This window comes from Engystomops pustulosus, chromosome 2 (assembly GCF_040894005.1).
Source record: "Engystomops pustulosus chromosome 2, aEngPut4.maternal, whole genome shotgun sequence".
Taxonomy (NCBI): domain Eukaryota; kingdom Metazoa; phylum Chordata; class Amphibia; order Anura; family Leptodactylidae; genus Engystomops; species Engystomops pustulosus.
In genome coordinates, this window is record NC_092412.1 from 29,656,873 (window position 1) to 29,679,116 (window position 22,244).

The following is a 22,244-nucleotide window of genomic DNA, read 5'->3' on the forward strand; positions in this document are numbered from 1 at the left end:
ATATATTTGTGGGACCACAGTCCGGGGGCACTCTTTTATGTAAAATATCACTCATTTACCTATAAAAAAAAAATCCCCCAAAAGTCAGGCAAATATGACTCTTCTCACCTCATTTTCACATGAGTCTAATTTAGTGGTTTCAGGAGTGGTGTCACTTCAGAAGCCCCTATCTTCTGTTCTATAGCACCTAGAAACGTGTCATGTGAAAGGTAAGAATCTCATCTTTCAGATCCCAACAGGCTTACGGTTCTGTGTCCTACAGAACTGGACTTACTAACAGTTATCTGCAGCTCGCATTTCCAACTTTGCCTCTATCTCTGGCTCTGTAGCTCAAAAAGCCATAAGATACGTCAAGATGAGATTCCTAACTTTAATATGACACCAGTAGCAGCTTTCTAGGTGCTACAGAACAGAAAATAGGAGCTTCTGATGTGACCCTACCCCTGCAACCACTAAACTTGACTCATGTGTCTACTACTTTTTATATTTTACATTATATTAGGACAATTACCCCAGTCGGATCATCGTGATTCCCATGGACACTGAATACTGGAATAGAAATATTTAGATTGTCATCTTGATAATTCACCCACGGGAATCTGACAAATAGAAAGACAAATTGTAAGTTAGAGACATTTCTGAGTAACTTTGTAATATACTTAGCATAAATCAATTGTACAAATGATTAAATAGAAACGTTGACTTTTTTATTTTCATCTTCCTTTGGCTCTTATCATCCTCCATCCTTTCCTCCTAATTAGTATATCACTTAATATCTACTGAATTTCAACTTGCTAGTAACAGAGAAACTTACTGAGGTATCAGGTTATGCACGGCTCATTTTATCCCTGGTCATGTGATGTCACAAAGCGCACGGCTCATTAAAATGATTGTGCACTGTGATTCAACAAGCTGTGCATCTGTGTGACAGCACATGACCAGCTATATAACGAGCTGTGCATCTGTGTGACAGCACATGACCAGGGATATAACAAGCTGTGCACCTGTGTGACATCACATGACCAGCTATATAACGAGCCGTGCACCTGCGTGACATCACATGACCAGGGATATAACGAGCTGTGCATCTGTGTGACAGCACATGACCAGGGATATAACAAGCTGTGCATCTGTGTGACAGCACATGACCAGGGATATAACAAGCTGTGCATCTGTGTGACAGCACATGACCAGGGATATAACGAGCTGTGCATCTGTGTGACAGCACATGACCAAGGATATAACGAGCTGTGCACCTGCGTGACATCACATGACCAGGGATATAACGAGCTGTGCATCTGTGTGACAGCACATGACCAGGGATATAACAAGCTGTGCACCTGTGTGACATCACATGACCAGGGATATAACGAGCCGTGCACCTGTGTGACATCACATGACCAGGGATATAACGGGCTGTGCCACTGTGTGACAGCACATGACCAGGGATATAACGAGCCGTGCACCTGTGTGACATCACATGACCAGGGATATTACGAGCCGTGCATCTGTGTGACATCACATGACCAGGGATATAACGGGCTGTGCACCTGTGTGACATCACATGACCAGGGATATAACGAGCTGTGCATCTGTGTGACAGCACATGACCAGGGATATAACAAGCTGTGCACCTGTGTGACATCACATGACCAGGGATATAACGAGCCGTGCACCTGTGTGACATCACATGACCAGGGATATAACGGGCTGTGCCACTGTGTGACAGCACATGACCAGGGATATAACGAGCCGTGCACCTGTGTGACATCACATGACCAGGGATATTACGAGCCGTGCATCTGTGTGACATCACATGACCAGGGAAATAACGGGCTGTGCACCTGTGTGACATCACATGACCATGGATATTACGAGCCGTGCATCTGTGTGACATCACATGACCAGGGATATAACGGGCTGTGCACCTGTGTGACATCACATGACCAGGGATATAACGGGCCGTGCACCTGTGTGACATCACATGACCAGTCATATAACGGGCTGTGCACCTCTGTGACATCACATGACCAGGGATATAACGAGCCGTGCACCTGTGTGACATCACATGACCAGTCATATAACGGGCTGTGCACCTGTGTGACATCACTTGACCAGGGATAAAATGGGCCTGGCACCTGTGTGACATCACATGACCCGGGACAGCTGTTTATCCACAAAAGTAAACAATGAAGCTTCCTACAGAATGACAGCAAGCAGAGATCTAGAAAACTGAGAAAGAACAGCGGGAAATTAAAATTGTTCGTCAATGTAAAGTTCTACAATTATTGAAAGTGGATAACCCCCCATTTATGGTTTAAAGAAAAAGATCTTTATTTTAGCCAAAAATAGACCAAGCCCTAGCATAGAGCAACCTTTTTCTGCCAGTCAAACTGGAGGTATGCATTAGGAGGGACTAATCCCAAAATCTGCCCCTGCATAGTGTAATTACCCAGCTTTCCCCGGGATATTAGTCATTGGAGATTAAACCTTCATGCAGAAAAGACTTTTTAATGCAGATGGACTTGACATGAGACCATTTCACAGCTGTAGGAGGAGCGATTTTCCGCAGGTAATCCCTTGCAGGCCATTAGTATTGCAGCCCCTACAGGCCGCCTGTAATTGGATAAATCAGGGTTTTGCAGGCAGCGGCACATAGTGACACCAGGCAGCACTTACTATGACTCACATATATACTCTTTGTTAGTCAGGCGGGAAAAATAATAGGGCTGACATTAAGATGCATTACTTATAGAAGCCAACATCACAGCCGAATATCATTAAGCTCCTTAATGACTCTTTGGACGTCTAACTGATTTATGCCATCAGTAAAGTCTCGCCAATCACACTAATGGACACTATCAGGTTCTAAACTTTATGCAAATCCATTGCTACCTGCTATTAGTAAGTTCCCGCTTATGAAGAGGCTGATGGTTGTGTAGTCAATGGAATGACAAAGAGAACTCAACATGTACATGGGTGCCCTGCAATACCACACTTCTCCAGCAGTGGCCACTGTAGAGAAAAAAAAAATTACCTGCAGCTTTCCAGATGATTGCTAGAGTATTAAAGGGGTTGTCTGAGAGTTGTGAAAAAAAACTAAAGGTGGCCAGAGGGGGCTGCTTAAAAAAATAAAGATTTACTTACCCGCCTATCCGTCCCTATTCACAGCACTGTGTATGGGGGCCGGAAGGTTGTCGGGTCCCGCCGGAAGCTGAATCCAGCACTGCTCCGGCAGCCATGTTAGTTTACATGGCACCCGGAAAGAAGCAAAAGCAGCACGGGACACCGGAGGGCGCCGGAAAGTAAGTAGATCTTTATTTTTTTAAGCAGCCCCCTCAGGCCACCTTTAGTTTTTTTTCACAACTCTCGGACAACCCCTTTAAAAGGAACCTGTCACCAGGGACCTCATTTTCACTAAGGACACTTTGCAGAAGCCCATTACACATGCAGTGCACAAATGCCTCTCTGCGTTTTCTAAGCATTTGCATTACAATATAATTGTGTGTTATAACTTACCTTGCACCCTGACAGAATCCTCTGTGTAGTCCCATGGGTTGGGCTTTGGTTTGGATGCATGTCATAAAATAACACATCACTGCAGGTGCACTGCAGGTGTAATGGGCTCCTGCAACCTGTCTTTAGTGAAAATGAGGTCCCTGGTGACACGTTCCCTTTAACTACATGATCGCCATGGGGTCTAATTAAAAAACAGGATATCCAGGTACGAAATGTTTTATTTCTCAACCAGTGTTATGACATAATGTCAAGTATTATATTTTTTACACTCTGATACTTTATTAATGTAATGTCTTTGCATTTTATTAGGACTTTTGAATACATACAGGTATGTTTTGTATTAGCTGAGCTTTTAAGTCAAAATACTAAATAAAGATAAATAGATTATAACATGGGCGACCTGGGCAGCTGCCCGAGGCCCAAATTAGATAATATGATGAGGGGGTCCAGCTCTGGACTTGTCATGCTTGCGTGCTGTCTCTCATCTATAGACATGCCCTCCAAAGGTCATTAAAATAGGAAACGTTCCCAACCTGCTGCTCTATTCATCTGACGAAACAGGACCCCAATCCTCATTGTAGGACCCAATGATAAGTGCAACTCAGATCATCAAGAGGATTGATACAGGCGGGATAAAGAAGGGAAGATTAGAGGAACACATGGATGTCCACATTAAGTAGATTTAGATAGATAAACCCTTTAAGAGAATTTCTTTTGCATCCACTTACTTGCTATAGCTAAAATTCACAGACTGATCACTAAGAACCTCATACTGGACTGGCCGGTCCCCCATGCAGTACTTCCTCAGCAGCTCCATGCATGAATGTAGGGTTTTCCTAGAAGGTTTGTTATCATGGAACAGATCTCCACCAAGAAGCACAAAATCCACCTGGAGGAAACAGAAACAAGACATTTGATTGAATCACCAAAAATGTATAAGATAGTAAGATAAAAAAAGAGACCAGACAGGAGGAGGTGGGGAGAGATAGGACAAGGGTGGGAGGAGTTTAGGAAGTAATTAGGAAGGAAGTAATTAGAGGAAGTAACGGTGGTAAGAAGGGGCGAGAGGAGTTAGTAAGAAGCGAGAGGTGGTAGGAAGAGGCGAGAGAGGACGGGGGGAGAGGAAGCAGGACGGGGGGAGAGGAAGCAGGACGGGGAGAGAGGAAGCAGGGCGGCGAGAGAGGAAGCAGGGCGGCGGGAGAGGAAGCAGGGCGGCGGGAGAGGAAGCAGGGCGGCGGGAGAGGAAGCAGGGCGGCGGGAGAGGAAGCAGGGCGGCGGGAGAGGAAGCAGGGCGGCGGGAGAGGAAGCAGGGCGGCGGGAGAGGAAGCAGGGCGGCGGGAGAGGAAGCAGGACGGGGAGAGAGGAAGCAGGACGGGGAGAGAGGAAGCAGGACGGGGAGAGAGGAAGCAGGACGGGGAGAGAGGAAGCAGGACGGGGAGAGAGGAAGCAGGACGGGGAGAGAGGAAGCAGGAAGGGGAGAGAGGAAGCAGGACGGGGCGAGAGGAAGCAGAACGGGGAGAGAGGAAGCAGAACGGGGAGAGAGGAAGCAGGAAAGCGGGAGAGAGGAAGCAGGAAAGCGGGAGAGAGGAAGCAGGAAAGCGGGAGAGGAAGCAGGAAAGCGGGAGAGGAAGCATGAAAGCGAGAGAGGAAGCAGGACAGTGAGGAGGAGAAGCAGGACAGTGAGGAGAGGAAGCAGGACAGTGAGGAGAGGAAGCAGGACAGTGAGGAGAGGAAGCAGGACAGTGAGGAGAGGAAGCAGGACAGTGAGGAGAGGAAGCAGGATGGGGGGAGAGGAAGCAGGACGGGGGGAGAGGAAGCAGGACGGGGGGAGAGGAAGCAGGACGGGGGGAGAGGAAGCAGGACGGGGGGAGAGGAAGCAGGACAGTGAGGAGAGGAAGCAGGACAGGGAGGAGAGGAAGCAGGACGGGGGGAGAGGAAGCAGAACGGGGGGAAGAGGAAGCAGGACGGGGGGAAGAGGAAGCAGGACAGGGAGGAGAGGAAGCAGGACAGGGAGGAGAGGAAGCAGGACAGGGAGGAGAGGAAGCAGGACAGGGAGGAGAGGAAGCAGGACAGGGGGGAGAGGAAGCAGGACAGGGGGGAGAGGAAGCAGGACAGGGGGGAGAGGAAGCAGGACAGGGGGGAGAGGAAGCAGGACAGGGTGGAGAGGAAGCAGGACGGGGGGGAGAGGAAGCAGGATGGGGGGGAGAGGAAGCAGGACGGGGGGGAGAGGAAGCAGGCCGGGGGGAGAGGAAGCAGGCCGGGGGGAGAGGAAGCAGGCCGGGGGGAAAGGAAGCAGGACGGCGGGAAAGGAAGCAGGACGGCGGGAAAGGAAGCAGGACGGTGGGAGAGGGGAAGTAAGAAGAGATTAGAGGAAGCATGAAGGTATGGGAGAAGATAGGAAGAGACAAAAAAGGAGGAGACTTGGGGAGTAAAGAAAATAGGGGTAGAAACAGAATGAAGGAGGGAGGAATGAACAGAAGGAAGAGAAGCGAGACTGGAGGAGGGAGGGAGATATGAAGAAAGTAAAAAGGTGACGAACAGGAGAAATTGCAGAGAGAAGTGGAGAGGACAAAAAGGAGAGGAGTATTAGATATGTGTATCTTCACAAATCAGTGGACTGAAATTCTTTTATTTCCTAAATTCTTACAATTTTCATACTATAATACACTGACAGATCGTATATATAAAGTAACTTTTGTTGTAGAAACTTTAAAACAAGATAAGTATGTATCATACAGTTTCATCCACATACAGCAAGGGACAAAAAAAACAGCAAAATCTCATCATCGAATACATAAAACGTGTGAAAAGCCATTAGAGGGAAGCGGCTGGGATGGGGCACATTACATTGCACACACGGCAAGAGCTTCTTAGATGAAATATTAATGCTCACAGCATTTTAGAAAATCATAGAGGGCCTTCACATAGACTGCAAAATGGCAACTAATGAAAATGGAACAAAAAAATTCAATACAGTATATTCCGCCAGCGCGATGAAAACAGTTTATTTCCTCGCCCAATAACTGTGGATGGAGAATGGGAAAAATTATAGGATGCAAAATACTTATTTCGCTAACAAAAAAAAAAAATCTCTTATAAAATGTTGGCCACAGCGAGGGCATTGTGTGGATTCTGTCGCTGGAAAAAGCTGTTAAATAAAGGTACAAAAACACGTAAATAGGACATAGAAGTAAAGCTCCAGAAGAGACTAAAGAGAAGAACAAAGCTTCCATTGTATATTCCATACAAATCATATTCCGCTTGTGTTTTGGAAGTTCTTGTGTGTTATTTGTCTTTATCCTTCTCAAAAATCAGGTTTGCCTCCCCCGTCTCGGTGGGTAATTGAGTTTTCAATAATGGCCGGCAGCTGCTTGAATCCGCGCACAAAGCTCCGGCTTGTACAACGCAGCAAGGACATGTAGCCGGGGGTGGTGGGGGCACATATTTTTACCGACAAGTGGTTCTCCAAAATCTAATTAAGTTGACCAGATGAGATTGAGACGGGTGCAGCTTGAGTTCTATGGAGACACTTCAGCTCGTCTAAGAGGCGCAAAGGTTATCTCCACTAGAGCGAGAGGACATAAGAGACCGCATCTTATGTAACGCATAGACCAGCACAGAAACTGATGCTGTATACTGATATTACACAAGCTTACATAACTTACAGGGGCTCTACTCAACTTAATATCCAGCGACTGTCTGTAAGGAGAAAAGCCTATCCAGTGACTGTCTGTAAGGAGAAGAGATTATCCAATGTATGTCTATAAGGAGTAAAGCCTATCCAGTGACTGTCTGTAAGGAGTAAAGCCTATCCAGTGACTGTCTGTAAGGAGTAAAGCCTATCCAGTGACTGTCTGTAAGGAGTAAAGCCTATCCAGTGACTGTCTGTAAGGAGTAAAGCCTATCCAGCGACTGTCTGTAAGGAGTAAAGCCTATCCAGTGACTGTCTGTAAGGAGTAAAGCCTATCCAGTGACTGTCTGTAAGGAGTAAAGTCTATCCAGTGACTGTCTGTAAGGAGTAAAGACTATCCATGACTGTCTGTAAGGAGTAAAGACTATCCAGTGACTGTCTGTAAGGAGTAAAGACTATCCATGACTGTCTGTAAGGAGTAAAGACTATCCAGTGACTGTCTGTAAGGAGTAAAGACTATCCAGTGACTGCCTGTAAGGAGATAAGACTATCCAGTTACACTGCCTGTAAGGAGATAAGACTATCCAGTGACTGTCTGTAAGGAGATAAGACTATCCAGTGACTGTCTGTAAGGAGATAAGACTATCCAGTGACTGTCTGTAAGGAGATAAGACTATCCAGTTACACTGCCTGTAAGGAGATAAGACTATCCAGTGACTGTCTGTAAGGAGATAAGACTATCCAGTGACTGTCTGTAAGGAGATAAGACTATTCAGTGACTGTCTGTAAGGAGAAAAGACTACCCAGTGACTGTCTGTAAGGAGATAAGACTATCCAGTGGCTGTCTGTAAGGAGATAAGACTATCCAGTGACTGTCTGTAAGGAGATAAGACTATCCAGTGACTGTCTGTAAGGAGATAAAACTATCCAGTGACAGTCTGTAAGGAGATAAGACTATCCAGTGACTGTCTGTAAGGAGATAAGGCAATCCAGTGACTGTCTGTAAGGAGATAGACTATCAAAGCACCTGTCTCTAAGGAGATGAAACTATCCAGTGACTGTCTGTAAGGAAAAGAGAGACTATTCAGTTACTGCCTGTAAGGAGATAAGACTATCCAGTTACTGCCTGTAAGGAGATAAGACTATCCAGTGACTGCCTGTAAGGAGATAAGACTATCCAGTGACTGCCTGTAAGGAGATAAGACTATCCAGTGACTGCCTGTAAGGAGATAAGACTATCCAGTGACTGTCTGTAAGGAGATAAGACACGCCAGTGACTGTAAGGAGATTAGACACGTCAGTGACTGTGTGTAAGGAGATAAGACTATCCAGTGACTGTCTGTAAGGAAAAGAGAGACTTTCCAGTGACTGTCTGTAAGGAGATATAACAGTACTGACTGTCACTGGATAGTTGTAAGTGGTAGCATAAAACCACAAAACCCATAAATGCCAAGCGAAAAGAACTTAAAGCCTAAACATATCTGGTCCCTATCGCGATCAGTGGATGTCGGCTTTCTATACCTGAGCCAAATTCTGCAAACCGCTCCCCATTAAATAAGTTCACCGTTATGCACAATCTCTAATTCTTTGAAGCGTCGGACGGCCCCTAGAAGCAGAGCCTTTACACTAATTTGCAACGGCACCCTACCTATGGGTAACATCCTTCAGAGTCAACCATAACCAGGGACAAGATTCATGCTGCTGTACTATAGAGATCCAGCCCCCTCAGTCACAGACCATGTGACAGCTACAGTGACTGACAGGACTGGATGTCTTCAGTAAAGTACATTCACACGATGCGCTGCTTCCTGGTTCCTCGGTTGAATTATTTGAATACAGGAGGAAACAGGACTGGGGAGGCAAGTTTAAATGTTACACCACTGAGTATTTATATTTCATGGATAACCCCTTTAAGGCACAGTCTGGATGTCGGTGGAAACAGAAGTCTGAGCAGAATATCAGTTTGTTCCGAAGCGACAACATAAATTCTTACAATTCCAAAATTAGCAATGCAGCCAATAACGCAAGAAATAAAATCTTCAGCCAAAACTCCACAAATCTCTGCAGCGCTCCGTATCGAAAATCTATATTCAGCCGACTCCACGGCAGGATAATATGAGTCACGTCAGGCAGCGCCGCAGCTTGACTCATAGTCGTCTATAAGTGTCATGTACAGAACTAATGCAAAGTGCAAGACGTTCCCGCGCAATAAAACACAGCGACAGGAGTATAAACGCTACAAAACACAAACACGATTAAAGGAGGTTTAATCCTTGCACCCATACAGGTCAGAATACGACAGGAAGCAGACAGCGCCGTTCTCTATGTAGTGGCTGAACCAAGTCAGTGCAGCTCAGCTCCTATTCAAATAAACAGGAGTTTATCTGCAGTACCCGGTCTGACCACTACACAGATAACGGCGCTGTTTGCTTCCTGTTCCCTTCTCTGCTTTTTAGCTGATTTGTGGGGCTGCTGGGAATCTGATACTGAGAAACCTATTCTACAGATCAAACATCAATAGTTTAAAGACAACATATCCCTTTAACAGTTACACTGGAAAACCCTTTGAACCCCATTTATGGGATATCTATGTTTCAAAATTCCAGGAAAACCCCTTAGTTTATTGGTAGTGACAAATCATCTTTCCATCCATAACTAGCTGAGGGCTTGTATTTTCTGGATAAGTTGCACTTTTCAGAGGCACCATTGTGGGGAGTATTTCCTTTATTGATGAGGGTGCGGCTTCTTCCAATATCAGAGGCCAGACCCCCATTATAATATTACTAAGGGGTTGTATATGGGAATAACCCTTTTAAAAAAGTTGTCTGGTCCACTCTTTTTTAAAGGGGTTGTCCATTCCCTAGGTGTCTATCCGTTTTATGAAGTATCATTGATGGGTCTATTCCAAGTGGCTTCTAGTTCCAGATTCTGTACAGTGGACAAAGCCAGAAGACCCCTGCCTAGTGGTGGTCCTGGTGTATTGCAGCTTTGCTTCCAGCTGTATATTAGTTCCCCTTTAAGGAGCAGCCACCTGCCAGTCCAGGCCCCATCACATCGTATCACACAGACAGTGACCCTCTGACTTGTAGCAATTACCCTGACAATGGTGACAGATCAGAGCTGCCTCGCTGCGGGGGTCTCCTTTATGTGAGGCGTTATCACACCGCACTTACCTCATTATCTTTCGCCAGCTTCATGATCTCATCGAAAGTCACAAAACTATCATTTCCTCTCACAGCGTCCTTCTCCATGTAACCGAGGTGAACGTCTGTCGCCACCAGGATCTTGAACGTGTCCTCATCATCCCTGGTGGTAAGAGGGATACATCGAGAAGTGAGTATACCGCCCCTAGTGCTGCCCTGATTATATGGCTACAGGAATTACAACACCACTATAGGCACATAGGGGCAGTATTATAGTAGTTATATTCCTGTACATAGGGGACAGTATTATAGTAGTTATACTCTTGTACATAGGGGCAGTATTATAGTAGTTATATTCTTGTACACAGGGGCAGTATTATAGTAGTTATATTCTTGTATATAGGGGCAGTATTATAGTAGATATATTCTTGTATATAGGGGCAGTATTATAGTAGATATATTCTTGTACATAGGGGGCAGTATTATAGTAGTTATATTCTTGTACATAGGGGCAGTATTATAGTAGTTATATTCTTGTACATAGGGGGCAGTATTATAGTAGTTATATTCTTGTACATAGGGGGCAGTATTATAGTAGTTATATTCCTGTACATAGGGGGCAGTATTATAGTAGTTATATTCTTGTACATAGGGGGCAGTATTATAGTAGTTATATTCTTGTACATAGGGGGCAGTATTATAGTAGTTATATTCTTGTACATAGGGGGCAGTATTATAGTAGTTATATTCTTGTACATAGGGGGCAGTATTATAGTAGTTATATTCTTGTACATAGGGGGCAGTATTATAGTAGTTATATTCTTGTACATAGGGGGCAGTATTATAGTAGTTATATTCCTGTACATAGGGGCAGTATTATAGCAGTTATATTCTTGTACATAGGGGGCAGTATTATAGCAGTTATATTCCTGTACATAGGGGGCAGTATTATAGTAGTTATACTCTTGTACAAAGGGGGTAGTATTATAGTAGTTATACTCTTGTACAAAGGGGTAGTATTATAGTAGTTATACTCTTGTACATAGGGGACAGTATTATAGTAGTTATATTCTTGTACATAGGGGGCAGTATTATAGTAGTTATACTCTTGTACATAGGGGGCAGTATTATAGTAGTTATACTCTTGTACATAGGGGACAGTATTATAGTAGTTATATTCTTGTACATAGGGGACAGTATTATAGTAGTTATATTCCTGTACATAGGGGACAGTATTATAGTAGTTAGTTTCTTGTACATAGGGGGCAGTATTATAGTAGTTATATTCTTGTACATAGGAGGCAGTATTATGGTAGTTATATTCTTGCACATAGGGGGCAGTATTATAGTAGTTATATTCCTGTACATAGGGGGCAGTATTATAGTAGTTATATTCTGGTACATAGGGGCAGTATTATAGTAGTTATATTCTTGTGCTTAGGGGGCAGTATTATAGTAGTTATATTCCTGTACATAGGGGACAGTATTATAGTAGTTATATTCTTGTACATAGGGGGCAGTATTATAGTAGTTATATTCCTGTACATAGGGGACAGTATTATAGTAGTTATATTCCTGTACATAGGGGACAGTATTATAGTAGTTATACTCTTGTACATAGGGGCAGTATTATAGTAGTTATACTCTTGTACATAGGGGACAGTATTATAGTAGTTATATTCTTGTACATAGGGGGCAGTATTATAGTAGTTATATTCCTGTACATAGGGGACAGTATTATAGTAGTTATATTCCTGTACATAGGGGTCAGTATTATAGTAGTTATATTCCTGTACATAGGGGTCAGTATTATAGTAGTTATATTCTTGTACATAGGGGGCAGTATTATAGTAGTTATACTCTTGTACATAGGGGACAGTATTATAGTAGTTATATTCTTGTACATAGGGGGCAGTATTATAGTAGTTATATTCTTGTACATAGGGGGGAGTATTATAGTAGTTATATTCTTGTACATAGGGGGGAGTATTATAGTAGTTATATTCCTGTACATAGGGGACAGTATTATAGTAGTTATATTCTTGTACATAGGGGGCAGTATTATAGTAGTTATATTCCTGTACATAGGGGGTAGTATTATAGTAGTTATATTCCTGTACATAGGGGGCAGTATTATAGTAGTTATATTCCTGTACATAGGGGTCAGTATTATAGTAGTTATATTCCTGTACATAGGGGGCAGTATTATAGTAGTTATATTCTTGTACATAGGAGCCAGTATTATAGTAGTTGTATTCTTGTATATAGGGGGCAGTATTATAGTAGTTATATTCCTTTACATAGGGGTCAGTATTATAGTAGTTATATTCCTGTACATAGGGGGCAGAATTATAGTAGTTATACTCTTGTACATAGGGGGCAGTATTATAGTAGTTATATTCTTGTACATAGGGGCAGTATTATAGTAGTTATATTCTTGTACATAGGGGGCAGTATTATAGTAGTTGTATTCCTGTACATAGGGGGCAGTATTATAGTAGTTGTATTCCTGTACATAGGGGCAGTATTATAGTAGTTATATTCTTGTACATAGGGGGCAGTATTATAGTAGTTATCGTCTTGTACATAGGGGGCAGTATTATAGTAGTTATATTCCTGTACATAGGGGGCAGTATTATAGTAGTTATATTCCTGTACATAGGGGGCAGTATTATAGTAGTTATATTCCTGTACATAGGGGGCAGTATTATAGTAGTTATATTCCTGTACATAGGGACAGTATTATAGTAGTTATATTCTTGTACATAGGGGGCAGTATTATAGTAGTTATATTCTTGTACAAAGGGGCAGTATTATAGTAGTTATATTCTTGTACATAGGGACAGTATTATAGTAGTTATATTCTTGTACATAGGGGGCAGTATTATAGTAGTTATAGTCTTGTACATAGGGGACAGTATTATAGTAGTTATATCCCTGTACAATATTATAGCAGGTATACACTTCCACATAGAGTGTGTTATTATATTGTTCTCATACATGAATATTATTTTAACCTGAATGATAGGAAATCATATTACTTACAGTGAGTTACCAGAAGAACTCATGTCTCTGCTTTATCTCGGAAGCAATTAGCTATTTTTTCCAAAGCCTAGAGAATAATAGAGACAGTGATCATGTTTCCTGCAGCAATGCTGTACTGCTCCCCATAAAGACTATTGTGTAGGTGACACTGTTATGGGGGATGTGTAGATGACACTGTTATGGGGGGGATGTGTAGGTGACACTGTTATGGGGGGACGTGTAGGTGACACTGTTATGGGGGGACGTGTAGGTGACACTGTTATGGGGGATGTGTAGGTGACACTTATGGGGATTATGTGTAGATGACACTGTTATGGGGGGTATGTGTAGATGACACTGTTATGGGGGATGTGTAGGTGACACTGTTATGGGGGATGTGTAGGTGACACTGTTATGGGGGGATGTGTAGGTGACACTGTTATGGGGGGATGTGGAGGTGACACTGTTATGGGGGATGTGTAGCTGACACTGTTATGGGGGATGTGTAGCTGACACTGTTATGGGGGGGATGTGTAGGTGACACTGTTATGGGGGATGTGTAGGTGACACTGTTATGGGGGATGTGTAGGTGACACTGTTATGGGGGGACGTGTAGGTGACACTGTTATGGGGGGACGTGTAGGTGACACTGTTATGGGGGATGTGTAGGTGACACTGTTATGGGGGGATGTGTAGGTGACACTTATGGGGGGATGTGTAGGTGACACTTATGGGGGATGTGTAGGTGACACTGTTATGGGGGGATGTGTAGGTGACACTGTTATGGGGGATGTGTAGGTGACACTGTTATGGGGGGGGGGTGTAGGTGACACTGTTATGGGGGGATGTGTAGATGACACTTATGGGGGGATGTGTAGATGACACTGTTATGGGGATTATGTGTAGATGACACTGTTATGGGGGGATGTGTAGGTGACACTTATGGGGGGGATGTGGAGGTGACACTGTTATGGGGGACGTGTATGTGACACTGTTATGGGGGATGTGTAGATGATACTGTTATGGGGGATGTGTAGGTGACACTGTTATGGGGGGATGTGTAGGTGACACTTATGGGGGGATGTGTACATGACACTAATGGGGGGACGTGTAGATGACACTGTTATGGGGGTATGTGTAGGTGACACTGTTATGGGGGTATGTGTAGGTGACACTGTTATGGGGGGACGTGTAGGTGACACTTATGGGGGGACGTGTAGGTGACACTTATGGGGGGACGTGTAGGTGACACTTATGGGGGGACGTGTAGGTGACACTTATGGGGGGACGTGTAGGTGACACTTATGGGGGGACGTGTAGGTGACACTTATGGGGGGACGTGAAGGTGACACTGTTATGGGGGGACGTGAAGGTGACACTGTTATGGGGGGACGTGAAGGTGACACTGTTATGGGGGGACGTGTAGGTGACACTGTTATGGGGGGACGTGTAGGTGACACTGTTATGGGGGGATGTGTAGATAACACTGTTGTGGGGGGATGTGTAGGTGACACTGTTATGGGGGGATGTGTAGGTGACACTTATGGGGATTATGTGTAGATGACACTGTTATGGGGGGGGATGTGTAGATGACACTGTTATGGGGGGATGTGTAGATGACACTGTTATGGGGGGATGTGTAGATGACACTGTTATGGGGGGATGTGTAGATGACACTGTTATGGGGGGATGTGTAGGTGACACTGTTATGGGGGGATGTGTAGATAACACTGTTAAGGGGGGATGTGTAGGTGACACTTATGGGGGGTATGTGTAGATGACACTGTTATGGGGGGTATGTGTAGATGACACTTATGGGGGGATGTGTAGGTGACACTGTTATGGGGGGATGTGTAGGTGACACTGTTATGGGGGGATGTGTAGGTGACACTGTTATGGGGGGATGTGTAGGTGACACTGTTATGGGGATTATGTGTAGATGACACTGTTATGGGGGGATGTGTAGGTGACACTGTTATGGGGGGGATGTGTAGATGACACTGTTATGGGGGGATGTGTAGGTGAAACTGTTATGGGGGGATGTGTAGATGACACTGTTATGGGGGGGGATGTGTAGATGACACTGTTATGGGGGGGACGTGTAGATGACACTGTTATGGGGGGTATGTGTAGGTGACACTGTTATGGGGGGATGTGTAGATGACACTGTTATGGGGGGATGTGTAGGTGACACTGTTATGGGGGGGATGTGTAGATGACACTGTTATGGGGGGATGTGTAGGTGACACTGTTATGGGGGGGACGTGTAGATGACACTGTTATGGGGGGTATGTGTAGGTGACACTGTTATGGGGGGAAGTGTAGGTGACACTGTTATGGGGGACGTGTAGGTGACACTTATGGGGGGACGTGTAGGTGACACTTATGGGGGGACGTGAAGGTGACACTGTTATGGGGGGACGTGAAGGTGACACTGTTATGGGGGGACGTGAAGGTGACACTGTTATGGGGGGACGTGTAGGTGACACTGTTATGGGGGGATGTGTAGGTGACACTGTTATGGGGGGATGTGTAGATAACACTGTTGTGGGGGGATGTGTAGATAACACTGTTATGGGGGGATGTGTAGGTGACACTGTTATGGGGGGATGTGTAGGTGACACTTATGGGGATTATGTGTAGATGACACTGTTATGGGGGGGGATGTGTAGATGACACTGTTATGGGGGGATGTGTAGATGACAGTTATGGGGGGATGTGTAGATGACACTTATGGGGGGATGTGTAGGTGACACTTATGGGGGGATGTGTAGATAACACTGTTAAGGGGGGATGTGTAGGTGACACTTATGGGGGGTATGTGTAGATGACACTTATGGGGGGATGTGTAGGTGACACTGTTATGGGGGGATGTGTAGGTGACACTGTTATGGGGGGATGTGTAGGTGACACTTATGGGGATTATGTGTAGATGACACTGTTATGGGGGGGATGTGTAGATGACACTGTTATGGGGGGATGTGTAGATGACAGTTATGGGGGGATGTGTAGATGACACTGTTATGGGGGGATGTGTAGGTGACACTGTTATGGGGGGATGTGTAGATAACACTGTTAAGGGGGGAAGTGTAGGTGACACTTATGGGGGGTATGTGTAGATGACACTTATGGGGGGATGTGTAGGTGACACTGTTATGGGGGGATGTGTAGGTGACACTGTTATGGGGGGATGTGTAGGTGACACTGTTATGGGGGGATGTGTAGGTGACACTGTTATGGGGGATGTGTAAGTGACACTGTTATGGGGATTATGTGTAGATGACACTGTTATGGGGGGATGTGTAGGTGACACTGTTATGGGGGGGATGTGTAGATGACACTGTTATGGGGGGATGTGTAGGTGAAACTGTTATGGGGGGGATGTGTAGATGACACTGTTATGGGGGGATGTGTAGGTGACACTGTTATGGGGGGGACGTGTAGATGACACTGTTATGGGGGGGACGTGTAGATGACACTGTTATGGGGGGTATGTGTAGGTGACACTGTTATGGGGGGACGTGTAGATAACACTGTTATGGGGGGATGTGTAGGTGACACTGTTATGGGGGGATGTGTAGGTGACACTGTTATGGGGGGGGGATGTGTAGATGACACTGTTATGGGGGGTATGTGTAGATGACACTGTTATGGGTGGGGTGTAGCTGACACTGTTATGGGGGGACATGTAGGTGACACTGTTATGGGGGGGACGTGTAGGTGACACTGTTATGGGGGGTATGTGTAGATGACACTGTTATGGAGGGATGTGTAGGTGACACTGTTATATGTCAGGGGGTTAGCATATAACACCCTGTTATTGGTACATGTGTGGGTGACATACAACATGTAATACACGTGTCCGCCCCAGAATACTGATTATATGTATTTTCCTCCATCACCATTTTGCACATGCTGTCACATCATACAAGCTTTATCCATACCCTTATGCAATCACACCACAGGTAACAGTTCACACTCAGCCACTATACCCACCTCACTCCCTCACTGCAAAATCCCGGGAAACCACGTGCATGCTGGGAGCTGTCGGCAAAACTACAAATCCCAGCATTCCTTGCGATACTGACAGCGTTGTAACCACCAGGACCACAACAAAATGGCGTCCGCGGAGACGCGGAAACTACATTAGAGTTTTCCCTCTAGCGATTGTAACGTATGATCAGCATTGGACGCGTTGTTGCAGGCGGAAGAAGAGCGAAGCATTGTGGGAAATGTAGTTTTTTTTAATGTGCTCTTTTTCTACGAGAAAACGGGTGTTGCACTGTCTGAAAGGTGAGGGGGTCGTGTATAGGAAGATTATGTGATCTGAGTCATATTTTGGCGGTAATCTGGGGGACAGTATGGAGCAGAAGCCATGGTGAGGATGATGGTAGCTGCAGGGGTTTGTTGGTATGAATGCACATGGTGCGTTTGCAGCACTGGCAGCTAAGTGGTGGAGTGCATGTACACTATAGTAATGCCCAACAACTACGATTGTCCATAGACTTAATCTGGAGTGGAGTGAGCCTGGCTTCAGCCCCTGATTTACCTTATGACCTTTAATTTCTTGCCATAAAGGTCAATTATTAGAATTTTTGAAATCCAAACAGCATCCCTTTAAAGGAAATCTACCCTCATGATAAACCAGGGAAACTTACTCATAGATCCAGGCACCGTGACTGTGGTAATCTTCTTATATTTGTTATCAATGGCCTCCTTCCTTTTAAAATTATGCTCATGGGCTCCTGGGGGTGTTACCAGAACCACCCTGTGCTGCAGCTTCACATCCTGTTATACTGTGCAGATTTTATTTAATGGAGGATCACTTTGAGTACTTGACTAATGTCTAGTAGGGTATAATATGGATTTTCTCCATATCCCTATCATAATGCAGGTTCAGAGTGGCAGCTGGATCTGCAATTTTACCGGACCAATACCCTTCAGGGGTTTAGGGGTTTGGGGGTTTGGGGGGGGGGGGGGGGGCATTGTCCAGATCAATCAGATCCCGTGGTCAATAGTGACTGCAACATCCACATATGTGTGGAAGGGGCTTCCTCTGCCACCCCATTGATTCCAGTTATAAAGTGCAAATGGGTTGTCACCCAGCAAGGAACTTGCTAAAAGTTTTGTAGGATATTTTGTAAGTGTGTGTCCCAGGAACCGACCAAGAATACCATACATTCAATCCTTAAAACTTTACGTAAAGTCCAGATGTTGACATAATAATCATAATAATTTCCTTTAACAGCAACTAAATCCTGACGCTAAACAGAAGGTCCGCCATTCCCTATGTGTTCCCCATAATGTCACATTTATAAAATCAGAAGCTTCCAATAATTTTAACAGAAAAATTTGACAAATTTTTTTTGTTCTTTTTCTTGTGTTCTTCAGATGACGACTCTGCAGCAGGAGAAGGACATCTCTCCCACCCAGGACCAGGGCACAGAAGACTCCACCGCAGAGGACGAGATAGAAATGCAAGAAAAACTCGACCACTTCCCTGAGGACTTCAACCAGTTGGATCTACTGGAAACCCACCGACATCTGATCCCTACTGGAACCCAGAGTCACTGGCCCGGGGAGTCCGAAGACGACGACGAGGAGGAGAAGAGTGAGGACTGGTACCAGGCCAAGGAGGAGAATCTGAAGGACAACCCCAAAGAGTTAATACTATTTGCGGCAGAAAATAATAGAGTGAGTTCATACACAATGGAAATGAGTTCAACATCCGATCAGATTGTTCTATTTCTTTCCCTGTTACTGGTTTAAGATCTCAACCACGAGACAGACTGGTTGGTATGGGCCTGCTGCCTGACAACCCCATACCGCTTGTTGTCCATAAAACGTTACGGATTTTCGTGAAATCTTCTCACACGTGACCTTAGGTTGTTAGTTGTATTGCAGATTACTATGTTTTATCCCCTCAGCACCTGCCCAGGCCATTTTTTTTTTTTGGGTAGGAGGTTCGTATCTCCTATTGTTGAACTTTTACTTGTAGTTTTTATTTCTTCACATTTGGGGCTCATAAAGATTATGGGAGGCATGGTGATTCAGTGGTTAGCACTTCTGCCTTGCAGCACTGGGGTCCTGGGTTCAAATCCCTCCCAGGTCAACATCTGCAAAGAGTTTGTATGTTCTCTCCGTGTTTGCGTGGGTTTCCTCCGGGTACTCCGGTTTCCTCCCACACTCCAAAACATACTGGTCGGTTGTTTAGATTGTGAGCCCCATGGGGACAGGGAACAATTTGTCATGCTTTGTGCAGCGCTGTGTTATCTGTAGGCGCTATATAAATAAAAAAATTATTATATGTCCCCCATACGTTTGTGTGCATGGGCCCTTAGGTTTTTTTTTATTCCGCGGGATAGACTATTATTGATAAAAAGTATACGAATGAGCATGAGGGGCTCCAGGCTCTATTAACACCTATGGAGCCTGGAGCCCTTCAGACTCCCAAAACATTTGCATAGTTTTAAGTCTAAAAAAGAACAGGGCATAAGTAGCTGAGAAGAGCAGGTCCTGCCACAGGGGGCACTCACTAGTATGTCAGTGTACTTGGTTTACAATCCTTCATCCTGGTGGTAGATGTCCTTTTAAATAAAACAAGAAACCCTGTTGAGGGAATAGAGAATGGTTCCGGATAACTTGATTTTGTCACTAATGATGTGTTTATCGCTTTCTCTCTATAGCTGGAGACCATACAGAGACTCCTGTCAGTCGCCCCGGATCTTGTGAGTGTGATGGATGAGGATTGTTACACCCCCTTACACCGGGCCTCATACAACGGTCACCTGGCGGTCGTGCAGGAACTGATCGCAAACGGAGCAGACGTTCACGCTGTGACGCTGGACGGATGGACCCCGCTACACAGCGCCTGCAAGTGGAACAACCCGGCGGTGGCCTCCTTCCTGCTGCAGCACGGGGCAGACATCAATGCACAGACTAAGGGCTCCCTGACCCCGCTGCACCTGGCCGCCGCCAATAGAGACAGCCGCCAGCTCCTGGAGCTCCTCCTCATGAATCGCTATGTCAAACCCCAAATGGTTAACAAGCTGGGGGAGACGGCCTATGAGATCGCCCGGCGCACCGACGTCTACCATTACTTGTTTGAGATTGCGGATTATTGGACCTAATCTCTGGGTTCCTTCTAGATTTGTATATGTGGTGCGAATGTTTTTGCTGTGTACATAGAGGGCCTCTGCATATCACATGGTATGTGCCTGTAGTATGGGTATGACAAGTATTAGTGACACATACAGTAACATGTCACCTGCCTACACCCCTGACGCCACCTTCATACTCATAGACTCCATATTTATACTAATGAAGCCATAAAGTGCACCTCCGCTATTCATCTTCACATCATTCAGAGGAATTTAGAAAATACATTGCTCTTTCTATTTCTTACTGATATTTTGTTATTTATCATGTTGTGCACCGGTCACATTTTGATGTCTTGAAACTTACATAACAAGGCCTAGTTTTTAAAGGGCATCTAGCACCAGGATAAAGAACTGTATGCAAGTGATCCTGAGGGGCTCCAGGCTCCATAGGTGTTAATAAAGACTGGAGCCCCTCAGGCTCATTTGTATATAGTCCTTTATCCTTGGTGGTAGATTAATTAAATTATAGTATTAAACAATAAGTTGCAGCTCTTACTCAGAGTAGAAGGAACAACTGTCGGTGCAGGGAGTTAGAGACACAGCAGTGTGAGGATAAGCACCTAGTGTAGTTGGAAAAAACTGCAATACTCTTTATAGGAAATCTACCGTCAAAATCCATCATAATAAACCAGGGACACTTACCCATAGATCCCGGCACCGTGACTGTGGTAATCTTCTGATTTCTTATCCATGCCCTCCTTCCTTTTAAAATCAACTTTCTAAAAATTGAAAAAGGTTAATGAGGCAGAAGGGCTACCGAAGCTTTAACAAAGACCCTCTGTGCTGCAGTTTCACAGAAAGTTACAGTTTTAGGCTACCTGCACACTTCCGCAGTTCAACCCCTCACCATAGGAACATATGGGGTGCGGCACCGTAACATGGGAAAAGATAGGACATGTCCTATCTTTTCCCGGGCTACGGAGCGGTGCAGTGCCGCACGTGTGCGTGAGCCCATAGAAGTGTATGGGAGACGTATATCGGCCATATATACGTCCCCCATACATGTGTGTGACTGTAGACTTACTCTCCCACTGCTCCTTCAGCACTCTGGCCTCCCTCTGCTTACTGTAAGCTACAGCATGGAGGGGCTCTGACTCATTAGCATAAGATTAAAAGTTGATTTTAGACCTAAGGAGGCCATGGATAAATATAAGATGACCACAGTCACTGTGTCTGGATCTATGAATATGTGTCCCTGGTTTATCATGCACACGGCCATGTTCTCATCCGGGCCGTAACCCGGTCGAGCGCTCCCCACCCGTCCCCTCTGCATAGAAAGACAGGTGATAGTGTGGTGAGATACAATGTACTCACTGCACTGTGATCTGGTGCCATAGATCTATGGGGGCAACGTCACGGCCCCCGCTACTAAAGTGTGCATGAGGCCTTATGCAATATATTTTCATTTGAGTCTTCTGGCAGTCAGTGGGGTGTTGTGTACTATGCCTTAAAAATGCTACTATTTTAAGCCATTGAATGTGAATATACTGTATGCTTGCTGCACAGTTGGAGAAATCTACTGATGTCGGCCAAAATATTTTTATTTAATATTTTTTGTAAATATTCCCATTTACACCGATGTACTGTTAACCACCCTGGTGGATGCCAGAAGGACACTCCTTCTATAGAGGACCATGGACTGTGTTCATCCTTTGCACTGGTAGTAACGTATCTCATGAAAATGCACTTTCAATGTAACAAAAAAAATTTGCAGCAGTGGCATCCTACGTGCGGTGTTTTAGGTCACAAATGTGTTTTGTATATACT

The 22,244-nt window shown here is 44.9% G+C and overlaps 2 protein-coding genes across 4 annotated transcripts in view; one reads left to right on the forward strand and one right to left on the reverse strand.

Moving 5' to 3' along the window:
- MRE11 (MRE11 homolog, double strand break repair nuclease) overlaps positions 1-17,426 on the reverse strand; it is a 125,723-nt gene extending 108,297 nt beyond the window's left edge. Inside the window, exons 1-5 of the mRNA XM_072134135.1 lie at positions 17,314-17,426; positions 13,339-13,405; positions 10,324-10,456; positions 4,248-4,408; positions 512-599 (exon numbers count right to left, since the gene is read on the reverse strand). Coding sequence (XP_071990236.1) covers positions 512-599; positions 4,248-4,408; positions 10,324-10,456; positions 13,339-13,361 — 405 coding nt within the window. The 5' untranslated portion in view covers positions 13,362-13,405; positions 17,314-17,426. The remainder of the gene's footprint in view (positions 1-511; positions 600-4,247; positions 4,409-10,323; positions 10,457-13,338; positions 13,406-17,313) is intronic.
- On the forward strand, positions 17,416-22,244 carry ANKRD49 (ankyrin repeat domain 49). 3 transcript variants are annotated; one of them, XM_072134137.1, is made up of 3 exons: positions 17,416-17,695; positions 18,709-19,011; positions 20,004-22,244. In XM_072134137.1, the coding sequence occupies exons 1-3, from the start codon at positions 17,693-17,695 to the stop codon at positions 20,445-20,447; spliced, it is 750 nt and encodes a 249-aa protein (XP_071990238.1). In that variant the 5' UTR covers positions 17,416-17,692; the 3' UTR covers positions 20,448-22,244. The 3 variants fall into 3 exon arrangements, with proteins under 3 accessions (XP_071990238.1, XP_071990240.1, XP_071990237.1); XM_072134139.1 differs by having other exon boundaries at positions 17,417-17,610; XM_072134136.1 differs by lacking the exon at positions 17,416-17,695 and adding an exon at positions 17,870-18,001.

Excerpts from the sequence above, each read along its gene's own strand:
- ANKRD49 (XM_072134136.1), top strand. The coding sequence starts at position 17,954 with ATGATAAACCAGGGAAACTTACTCATAGATCCAGGCACCGTGACTGTG. Across the intron at positions 18,002-18,708 it reads ATCCAGGCACCGTGACTGTG|ATGACGACTCTGCAGCAGGA; the intron begins GTAATCTTCTTA and ends TGTGTTCTTCAG. Across the intron at positions 19,012-20,003 it reads TTGCGGCAGAAAATAATAGA|CTGGAGACCATACAGAGACT; the intron begins GTGAGTTCATAC and ends TTCTCTCTATAG.